Source organism: Euprymna scolopes, chromosome 34 (assembly GCF_053919585.1).
Source record: "Euprymna scolopes isolate OS-2025 chromosome 34, ASM5391958v1, whole genome shotgun sequence".
Classification (NCBI taxonomy): Eukaryota; Metazoa; Mollusca; class Cephalopoda; order Sepiida; family Sepiolidae; genus Euprymna; species Euprymna scolopes.
This window is the reverse complement of record NC_136515.1, coordinates 20,641,020-20,653,177: the sequence shown is the minus strand read 5'-3', so window position 1 is coordinate 20,653,177 and position 12,158 is coordinate 20,641,020. Positions and strand designations below refer to the sequence as shown.

The 12,158-nt window shown below is 32.0% G+C and overlaps 1 protein-coding gene across 3 annotated transcripts in view; it reads right to left on the bottom strand.

Annotated features, from left to right (window-relative positions):
• Positions 1-12,158, bottom strand: part of LOC145259119 (putative cysteine--tRNA ligase, mitochondrial) — a 64,096-nt gene that overhangs the window by 17,906 nt on the left and 34,032 nt on the right. For all 3 annotated transcript variants that reach the window (XM_080116789.1, XM_080116791.1, XM_080116790.1), the window contains 3 exons: positions 10,069-10,203; positions 4,860-4,998; positions 3,937-4,057 (listed from right to left, as the gene is read on the bottom strand). In XM_080116789.1, the coding sequence (XP_079972915.1) occupies positions 3,937-4,057; positions 4,860-4,998; positions 10,069-10,203 (395 nt within the window). The remainder of the gene's footprint in view (positions 1-3,936; positions 4,058-4,859; positions 4,999-10,068; positions 10,204-12,158) is intronic.

The window sequence follows — 12,158 nt, the reverse complement described above, 5'->3', positions numbered from 1 at the left end:
AATGATTAGCAAAAAATAATTTATTAGCAAAAAATAATCTATTGGAATGCTTTATAAAATAATTTATTAGTAAGAAGAAATAATTAGCAAAAAATAATTTATTAGCAAAAAATAATCTATTGGAATGCTTTATAAAAATAATTTATTAGTAAGAAGAAATAATTAGCAAAAAATAATTTATTAGCAAAAAATAATCTATTGGAATGCTTTATAAAAATAATTTATTAGTAAGAAGAAATAATTAGCAAAAAATAATTTATTAGCAAAAAATAATCTATTGGAATGCTTTATAAAAATAATTTATTAGTAAGAAGAAATAAATTAGCAAAAAATAATTTATTAGCAAAAAATAATCTATTGGAATGCTTTATAAAAATAATTTATTAGTAAGAAGAAATAATTAGCAAAAAATAATTTATTAGCAAAAAATAATCTATTGGAATGCTTTATAAAAATAATTTATTGTGGAGAAAGTAGGTTTTGAAAAAAAAATATTGAGGTGAGACTAATGCAGCTTGTGCACTCACTCACACACACACGTTTGCATGCAAATAAACGAACGTTTATTCATTTCAATTTTCCGCACATTTTGCACAAAAATAAGTTCTTCTAGCAACGACATTATTTCAAATACGCTCACACACTTTTTCTCACAACAAAAGTAAAATGCACATATTTCTGGTGGACGTAGTTGATGACAGTATCACGTGACACAAGCGACCAATGAGAAAATTTAGAAGAGTGTCTTTTTAACGCTTTTCCAAAAACCAAAATATCTGCAGTAGCCATCTTGTTTTGGAGCCGGTCCAAAATGCATTTTTTTTTTTTAAATTAAAAAATTTTTTTTTTTTTTTACACAGTGGTCACCACTTATCAAGGCCCGGAAGCCACTCAGGGATAAGGGTTATTGCAAGTACAGTACGTTAGTGTGGAGATTTGATGAAGTGTTTACTTAAGGGGGCGGTTCATTAGGAATTTGTTAACGTTGGACGTGAAGATATCCAAGTTGTAGTCAGGTGGGAAGCAGGCAGACGGAACAGAGTTCCACAGGCGTGCAGTTCTAAGAAAGAAGCTTTGTTCATGGAATCCACGTTTTGATTTAGGCACATTTATGCATAAAAACGCATCAAACATTCTTTCTTCCTTTCTTTATTCCTTCTTGCTTCGACGTCACATGAGAACATGCCTCTCGTTTTCATGACATTGTTGCTTCGTCTTCAGGAGGCCTCAAGTTTTGACAAGCTTCTGGGCTTGACCTTTACTCCTGATCTTAAATGGAACACGTACATCAAATCTGTTGCTAAGGCCGCTAGAAAAATGGTGGGATCTTTCGATCGATCCGGTAAATATCTCACTGCTGATGCTATTCTCTATCTATATAAGAGCCAGGTACGTCCAAGGATGGAATACTGTTGCCACATCTGGGCAGGAGCTGCTAGAAAGGACTTGTCCTGCCTTGATAGAGTTCAAAATAGACTTCGTAGCCTCGTAGGAGATGTCCTTTTCTCTTTGCTGCAACCTCTATCTCACAGAAGAGATGTTGCGAGTTTGTCTCTGATGTATCGTTATTTTCATGGAAAGTGTTTGACTGAGCTTCAATCTATGGTCCCCCCTCGCCAAACTTTCACAAGAAACACTGGTCTAGCTGTACACACTATCAATAATTCCCCCCACTCTTTATCTGTGCCTAAACCTAAACGTAGATTCCATGAACAAAGCTTCTTTCTTAGAACTGCACACCTGTGGAATTGTCTTCCGTTTTCCTGCTTTCTGGCTGACTACAATATGGTTGTGTTCAAGTCTAACGTAAATAAGTTCTTGATGAGCCGTTCTATATAAGTTATCAAATTTACCAAATTTTCATTACTAATGATTACTATGTTGTCCAATTTCTACTGTACACTCTTTAACCCTTATCCTTGAGTGGCCTCTTGGCCTTTATAAGTGATGTTGCCTATGTAAAAAAAAAAAAAAAAAAAAAAAAAAAGGCGTCAAAACCATGAGTATACACATGCCACGCGGGCACTCAAAAATCACACTTATGCACACACACACCAATTCCGCACATTTTCTAATTAATTATAACGAATTACTTTCCTCACGAATTACTTTCTACATGGGACTTTTAAGTAAGGCGAACTTCACCAGTTAAAACACCAACATTAAAATAAGGACATTATTTTCACACAAGACTTTTACCTTCTAATATTATTAATTCCATGAAGGACTTTCATCTAACATTTTAATCATAATGACTTTGCAAGAACTTTCACCGATCGGACCTTTACTTAGTCATCTTTTTGTTTTTGTTTAAAAATAAATGTGGTTCATTTTAAACCAGGAGGTATCATTTTGTTTTATTTCTTTCTTTTTTTTTTAAATTATTTTGTTTGGGGCAAAGAGATTTAATTTCACTTAAACTTCTTTTCCCCTACAAGCTATATCACTGGAAACAAAAGAAATAAAAGAGTTATTGACTACAATATAAACTTTATATCGATAAGCAGAGACAATACAAAACATAAAATAAGCAAAGCAAAATTTCTCCAGTCAAATCAGTCCAATATAAGTTTTGCTCAATAAGTAGGCTGTCTTAACATTTTTGAAAATGTAAGATTTTAGAAAATTCGAAGAATTCAATAAAATTCAAAGAATACTTTTACAATATTTACATATAAGTTTTATTATACTTATTTCTTGTTGACCTAAATCAATTTCTAATGTTTTAAAGTTTTTTTTTTTTACATAGTCAGAAAAAGCCAAAACGGAAATAGAACTTAACATAATGGTTATAGTGTTTGCTAATTGGCTAATGAGAGACTGGGTTCAATCCTTGGTCAAGTCATTAAGTTTATAAAAAAAAAAAAAAATAGTACTTAATACCTTTTTGCAAACACTCAGTATTATAAGGTCAAAGGTCATCGGTAAATGAAGTAATTCTGGGAAAAGAGTGGCGCCCTCCCCTACATCTCGGTGTAGTAGCCAATGAAAAAGAAGCTATCAGGTCACTTTTGACTACAGTTGATCCATTTGACATAATGATTAGAGTGTTCGATAATAGGTTAGGAGACTGTGGTTTAATTTTTGGTCAAATCATACCAAAGATTCAAAAAGTTATACTCAATGTCTCTTGTTAATTATTCAGCAGAAGATTAGAATCAAGGGTAAGTGGAGGAGTAATCTTTGGAAAGGAGTGGTGCCTTTTCCTTTATACTGAAAAGAAGATACTATAATCGGACATTTTACTTTTCTGAATCTGAAGCAGTTCTAAGTACGTACCGTGTATAAAAATAGTCAACGACTACGAAACTATAAATCTGCTAGCTTTACTTTATTCTAGTAGGTTGCCCAGTCGTAAGATGCACTTAAATATGATATTTAATCATTCACAGACAAATTGTTTCATTTAAGAGTCTTTTTTTTTTCTAAATATATTTTCAAAAATATCTTATAAAAATGAAAAGTCTTGAATAATATATTTTATTTTTTTCTCCCTTATATGTTATAGAAGACTTCAAGGGAGAGAACTCAGATAATTGAACGGAATAACTTTTTTCTTAATCGATTTCAGTTAGTAAGAGACAATGTTTCTATTTCAACAGGTGTATTAACCAGAATAAGTATTAAAAAGATTAAAGCAAAATAAAATATTTTCATGCCAATAACAGAGTAAAAGGTAAAAAACAAAAAATAAAAACAAATAGACTAATCCAAATCAAGTATTAATTGCTATTTGAGCCCGATTTTAAAAATCAACAATATAATTTTATATGTTAGATTAGTAAATAAAAAACAGCACCAAATAAAATTCAGCATAAAGAATGCTTGGGCTGCAGGATGCAATACAGATTATGATGCTTAAATAAATCTACAACAACCCTCTACAACGGCCAGAGTAAACATGTCTTTTTTGTAAAAGTAAAAGAGCTATTATACCTGGGGTGTCATTAGTTGAGAATTTAAAAATTTCACTAAGTCTAAAATATTCTTCACGGCTTTTGAAGTGTTGAAGTCATCGGCCAAATCTGTCTTCACTTCGGATTTGGTTTTCGCCAGTCTACAAGAAAAGAAAAAAACAATTATAATAAAATAATGTTTAAATAATAAATATATTTTATTTAACATTATTTAAAAACATTATATATAAGTGAAAATTTGGAATAAAATTTAGTTTATTTTTTTTTTTATTTTAACAAATTTATTATTTGACAAGGAATACAAAAATTTCAAGTTATTTTCTTAAATTCATGGATTTTCAATAAATGGCTCATTATCAGAGGAAATATTATTTTAGTAAAATAATGTTGATAGGGAGCTATAAATTTTGCTTTTTAGCATATACTAGCTTGGGTGCCCGGTGTTGCCTGGGTGTTTATAGGTGTGTACTGAGCAAAAAAAAAAAAAAAAAAAAAAAGTTGTAGTAGGCGGGCAGGCTCGAACCCATGACGCGAAGGCAGAAAAGAAAGTGGAGGTGTGTGTAAGAGTGTTGGTTGAACAAAAAAAAAAAAAAAAAAAAAAAAGTGGTAGTAGGCAGGCAGGCTCATACAGCGAAGGAGGAAAAGAAAGTGAAACAAAAAAAAAATGTGACACGTTAGCTGTTGTACCCATCGCCAAACCGGAAGGGACGTAGGTTTAAATTAAGGCTAGACAATCGGAAAGAGGCAATGACTTTCGAAAATATTGGTGAAAAAAGCGACCCCTCCAGGTACAAAAGTGCCTAGTTGAGGGCAAAGGAATGAATGTTTTTAGCCAATTTTTCGATATTTGTCGTCCGAAGGGTCGAGTTTCAAAATGATACCAATCTCATGAGTTTTTGTCAGACATACAAACATACAGTTTATGGTTCACAAAAACATTACCTGGATAAAACTTCCGCTTCACTGATTTCCTTGCAATTCAAGTGCCCGTCAATATAAGCCTCTGAATTCTGGAAAAAGCTTTCTATTTGTTGTAAAAGACTTGTTACAGCCACAAGTGCATCGTCATGATACGCCATTCCTAAACAAGAAGAACCAAAGAAAGATACAAAAAGATAATTTGCACAAGTTTGATTGTAAATGAAAACAGAAATATCCAATTTTATTATGAAGAGACATCAAATAATTCCTGGCTCTTCCATACGGACACATTACACTTAATCTGTATACACAGTTTTATTTAGTCTTCCCAGATTCCTTTTATAATGTATTTTTATGTAAATTTCTTGTTTAATTTTTGTCATCCTAATTATTTTTAAGGAAATCACTTGAGACAAGGCATGAAGCCACTTGACGAGCTAACAAGAATGAAAGATGATTATTGTTAAGACAGAAAATGCCTACTGACCTTAGTCTTGAACAGACTAAGGTTGTAGGTAGAAGGAAAACAGTGAGCAGGAAGAGATTTCCACAACCGTATAGTCCTTGGAAAGAAGTTACTAGAATAGGAAGCTGTATTACATTAAAACAACGAATTGATGGGGAAGACAAGACCAACAAGTCAAACGAGCTGGAACAAAGGAAGCAGGATAGGGATGAGACAATTCTGAAGAACACATGCCATAATAGTATTTATAAAAAAGACTGAGACTAGCAACATCACGTCTGTGAGAGAGATTGCAGTGAAGAAGAAAGTGTGGGGCCATTATTTATTGCAGACTTTTATCCTCATCTTTTAGTTGTCGTCTCATGACGTTTCGGCCAACTTTTTCTTTGGCCTTCGTCAGAGGGTTAACCGCGGCGGGATAGGAACGGCGAATCTCCTAACTGCATCCTCAGCAATTACTGCCTTCCATAGTTGTTGTCGTCTCACCATGTTTAACCAACTAGAGATTCAACTGTGCCACAGGCCCCGAAAGGCGGTTAAGGTTGGATTTTTTGGTCTTATAAATCCACGTTTATTTGTCATCTGATCTTCCATTGTTGGATCCGTACTGAATCGTATATTATTTAATTAACTCAACAATGGAAGATCCCATTGAATCTCTATGGTTCCAGGTGAGCATTGTCTCAAGATAGTGGTTTCAATCCTACCCAAAGATGATCAGAGGCTTAGTTGGCCAAAACGTGGTGAGACGACGACAACTATGAAAGGTAGTAATTACTGAGGATGGAGTTAGGAGATTCGGCGTTCCTATCCCGTCATGGTATCCACATGATGAAGGCCAGCATTCATTCATTCCCTCTATGGCGCGATGTTTGACCTCATTAAATTCATGCACCTGTTCCATTAAGTTTTTAAACGTTAAATTCAAATGTTTTTCCTTCCTCTCCCTTTGTGGCCGAGCGGGTAAGATACCAGTCTTTTTTCCCCTTCTTTTCCATCTTCACGTGCCTACCTTCCTACTAAAACTTTATTTTCTTTTACATCTTCAAAATTACCCGGAGAACGCCAGGCATCCCAGTAGCCTATAATATAAATCTCACCTGTCTGTTTATATGTATGTATGTTTGTATGTCCCGCAAAACTTTCGACAGAGGCGACAGATTTTAACAAGATCGGTATCGTTTTGAAGCTCGACTTTTCAGACAACAAATATTGAAAAATTGGCTAAAAGCATTTAATTCCTTCGCCCTCAACTGGGAACTTTTCTACAGGGGGGGGGGTCGCTTTTTTCGCCGATATTTTCGAAAGTCATCCCCTCTTTTCAATTGACTAGGCTTAATTTAAACATTTGTCACTTCCGGTTTGGCGATGGGCACGACAGCAAAGACGTCACATTTTTTTTCATGTTCTTTTCCTTTTTCGTGGTACGTATTCATACGTATCCGAGCTTGCCTGCCTACTACCACTTTTTTTTTCTCAATACATATTTCCATACACCCGGGCAACGCCGGGCACTCAGGCTAGTCTATTATATAAAGCTCAAACATCTGGTTTGTTTGTGTGTTTGTGCATTAATTTGTGTGTTCATATGTCCGCTAAAAACTTTCATCAGCCGCATCGGACCGGGTTGAAGCTGGCACCATCTGAAAGAGTGATGCCTCTAGCGCATAATAAGTGAAAATTAGAAAAAAGATTAAGTGGACCATTTCTTGCAAGGGGGGGGGGTCACTTTTCATGTCGGGATTTTTCGCAAGTCATGTACACATATCAAACTGAAACTATGTTTAAAAACATTCTTTTGCAGCATCATGACATCATATATCGTTGTCGTCCAATAGCCAAAAGCATTTACCAGTAATGTTTTTCCCTTCTTTCCTTCTTTCGTGTTTCAGGTTCAAGACTGCCTATTGCAGCCAATTTTTTTTTTTTACCATTGCATGTACACTCTGCTATTTTGATTGAAAGATAAATTGTTTTGATTCAAATAGCTACTTGTCTTTGTATCCCTTCTGCCGAAATATCTGGTGGGGAGGTTGTTCTTTTTTTTTGGGCGATTCTGTTTTTTTTATGGCGATGAGAAACTGCTCAATATCCTTAGTATAGGAGCTGTGTCCAAACCAAACTTCAAACATTACTAAAGAGACCGAAACTTTCCAGAAAATGAACAAGCCTGCTGTTGATCAAGCTCTCAAAAACTTTGCTGATAAAAAAGAGAAAACTAACAGAACGATATTTAGTTGGATCAGATCGATCACCAGAATTTTTAAAGATAGGAACAACAGAGAACTCCTTTCAACAAGAAGGGAAATCATATTACAGAGATTGAATAATTTTTGAGAGGATAGAACAACGTTTGAGAACAATAGAACTCAAAAGGACCAAAAGCCTTAGATTGGTCAAGATCAGCAAGATTTCTAGCAACCATCTTTTTTTTTTTTTTTTTTTTTTTTTACATGGGGGGTCACCACTTATCAAAGCCCAGAGGCCACTCGAGGATAAGGGTTGGAATGATAATTACAGAATCAAGAGTCTGGTCAATTTTTGAAGGAAAATCCAGAACAGCACCAGAATCATCAATAAAAGAATTATCAGCAAAAAGATGAGCAAAGAGATCAGCTTTATCCTTAGGAGATAAAATGACCTGAAGATCATTAAAAAGAGGAAGAATGGCAGACTTGCTATTATTAATAACAATATAAATAACTATTAATAATACTATTAATAACAATATAACATTATTAATAACACTATTAATAACACTATTAATAACAATATTAATAACATAACACTATTATAGATTCTCCAAAAATCCATAATATTAATAACACCATTAATCACACTATTAATAACATCATAGCTTCTCAAAAAATCTATAGAGCCAACCTTTTGAGATGAGATAGAGTCACAAATCCTTTGAGAATAGTTAAACATAGCCTAAGAAATTGATCTCTTGCAAGCATTGCCAGCTTTTCTGTAGAATTGTCTAGAAGCCTCAGAATCACCCCGACAATACTGATTAAAGTAGCGTTTATGATGGGCAATTGCAGAAGCACAAACAGTTGAAAACCAGGAAAGCGAATGAGGTTTAGTTTGAAACTGATGATGAGGAATGAAGATGTCAATTGCAACAAGAATTGAACCATTAACCTCCTTTGCAGCAGCATTTCAAGACATATCAATAAAATAGGACTCCAAAACACATCACATAGGAAGCTGCGAAGCCCATCCCAATCAGCTCTCCAGTATTTAAACGTCTTCCTATGGAAGGGACAATCAATTGAATACTTAACAGAAAAATCAATCTCAACATCAACAACGGCATGATCTGAAGAATCCAATGGAGGAAAAGAGGAAAAAGAACATGATTCAGGAACAGAAGGGAGAAGATCAAGTAAAAATGGCTGATGAAGGTCATTACCATGAATGCGACATCAGTTCTCTTATTGTACCTCATGTTGTGACATGCAAATAATCACCATCATATTTGGATACACATTTGTTATACAAGCATAATGAAAACAGATAATTAAACAATGAAAAGATGAATAAATAAACAATGAAAAGATAAATAAATAAATAATGAAAAGATAAATAATGAAAATATAAATAAATAATGAAAACATAATAGATAATAAAAAGATAAATAGATAACTAATGAAAAGATAAGTAATGAAAGGATAAATAAATAATGAAAAGATAAATGAATAATGAAAAGATAAATAAATAAATAAATATCAATGAAAAAATAAATAATGAAAAGATAAATAATGAAAAGATAATGAAAAAAAAAAAAAATAATGAAAAGATAAATAATGAAAAGATAAATAAATAATGAAAAATAAATAAATAATGAAAAATAAATAAATAAATAAATAATGAACAGATAAATAAATAATGAAAAGATAAATAGATAACTAATGAAAAGATAAATAGATAAATAATGAAAAGATAAATAAATAATGAAAAAATAATGAACAGATAAATAAATAATGAAAAGATAAATAGATAACTAATGAAAAGATAAATAAATAATGAAAAAATAAATAAATAATGAAAAAAAATAAATGAATAATGAAAAGATAAATAGATAAATAATGAAAAGATAAATAGATAAATAATGAAAAGAAATAAATAACGAAAAAATAAATAAATAATGAAAAAAAAAATAAATGAATAATGAAAAACAATAGATAAATAATGAAAAGATAAATAGATAAATAATGAAAAGATAAATAGATAACTAATGAAAAGATAAATAGATAAAAAATGAAAAGATAAATAGATAAATAATGAAAAGATAAATAGATAAATAATGGAAGGATGAATAAATAATGAAAAGATAAATAAATAATTAAAAGATAAATAAATAAATAATGAAAAGATAAATAAATAAATAATGAAAAGATAAATAATGAAAATATAAATAGATAAATAATGAAAAGGTAAATAAATAAACAATAAATATCAATGAAAAGATAAATAATGAAAAGATAAATAAATAATGAAAAGATAAATAGATAAATAATGAAAAGATAAATAAATAATGAAAAAATAAATAAATAAATAAATAATGAAGAGATAAATAAATAATGAAAAGATAAATAAATAATGAAAAGATAAATAAATAATGAAAAGGTAAATAGATAAATAAATCTTTAATAAATTATGACATTAATAATGAAATAAATTAATAGATAAATAGTCAAATAAATAGATAAATAATAACATAAAATACAAATAAATAAATAAATAAAAAAAACTTACGTTTTTTGTAATGTGTAAGCAAACAAAGTAAACGAAAGTGATCAGACGTGTACGTTTCAAGGAAATCCGAAATCAAAATAACATTCTTTAGTGATTTCGACATTTTTTCATCTTGGTCTTGAAGGTAAAGATGACCTGAAATATAAAGAAACAGAAAATGTTACTACCAATCTAAAACTAAAATTTTATTTTCCTTACTAGTTACCCCAAACCAAAGTTTTATATTTTCTTGGTACTTATCCCCAAACCAAAATTTGATTTTCCTTATTAGTTATCCCAAGTCAAAATTGTACTTTCCCTAGCAATCTCAAACCAAAATTTGATTCTCCTAAGTAGCTATCCCAAACTAAAATTTTATTTTCATTAGTACTAATTTCAAACTAAAAGTTTATTTTCTTTAGTAGTTATCCCAAATTAAAATTTTATTTTCATTCGCATGTATCCCAAATTAAAAGTTTACTTTTTCTGAAATTATCTCAAACTAAAACGTTATTTTCCTTAGTAGAGATTGCAAACCAAATGTTTATTTTTTCTTAGTAGTTATCCCAAACTAAAATTTTATTTTCCTTAGTAACTGCCTGAAGCTAAAATTTGATTTTAATTATATATGATAACTTTTAATGTAGGCATATAAATATTTGCAAAAATTGGTACCCAAATTTATGTCGGTAGAACAAATAAACCATCAAATTATGACCCTTAAAAGTTAGAAAATTTGCCATCTTTACAACCCAAAATGTAGGCTTTGAACAAGTGCAAAATAATTAGAAATGTAATCTTGTTATAAATAAAAATATAACTCAATAGAATCTATAATTATTAGATCAAGTTCATCTAAATATCATGCAAAGCGATTTAGAATGATATTTAGGCGAACTTGACCTAATAATTATAGATTTTTTTTTTTTTTTTAATTACATTTTCACCCCAAACAAGGCCCATTGCCACTTTGATGTAGGGGGCTACTATCAGGGACATAAGATACAGGGGTACTATGTAGGGAGTTGGGCAGCAAGATGTTGGTTCATGTTACACATGTCAGTACAGCTGGAGAAGCAGGGACCCGGAAGAGAATTCAAAAGTCTAGGAGTTCTGGGGAAGAAACTACTGGAGTAGAAGGCTCTCTTACATCTAGAGATCTCTACCATGAAGGGGTGAGATTTAGCTGCTTGCCGGGTTTGTCAGGGGTATTTATGTTGAGGGAGCATAAGTGCTTGCAGTTCATCAGAGAAAGCACCATTAAAGTACTTGTAGAACAGGCAGAGGGATGCAAGATTTTGTCGATGGGACAGAGGCTGAAGCTTATATGACAGTTCAGAACCTATCAGGTTGGCGACTCTTTTGAACCTTGTCTAGTAGCATGGTAGAGAGAACCTACCTTCTTTGCAGCGGTCCTGGCAATGCTCTCAATGTAATTGTTCCAACTCATGTTTCCTGTGAACGTTAGTCTGAGGAGTTTAAAAAATGTACTTTCAGATAAAGAGTCTTTGGCCATTGCTATTGGTGGTAGAGAGGGTTTCTTGTAATTATTGAAGGAAATAAATTTAGTCTTGGCAGCATTGAATGTGACCATTCATTTTTGTCCTCATTCCACTACAGATCGGAGGTCATCCTCTAGTGTTTCTGCCATTTCTTTAGATATATGTTCATTTGTTTTCCTGTCATGTCTGTTATAGAGTGTGGTATCATCAGCATATATACCCATCTGACAGACACTTTTGTCAGGGAGGTCATTCATGAATATTAGGAATAATAGAGGTTCAAGGATAGACCCTTGAGGCACTCTCGCATTTATATCATATTGTTTAGATGTATGACCATCGAGGACAACCTGGATTTTTCTCTTATCTAAGAAGGATTTAATTATGCTAAGTATTCTTCCAGTGATACCGTATGATCTGATTTTCCTGAGAAGACATTCATGCCATACCCTGTCAAAAGCCTTAGATATATCTAGAGCTACTGCTCTACCCTCCCTTGCTTTGTCTAGTGAATGGTATATACATTCAGAGATTACAGTTAGGATGTCTGCTGTGGAACGGGCTTGCTTAAATCTATATTGTTTGTCAGTCAGAAGTTTAATATCTGTA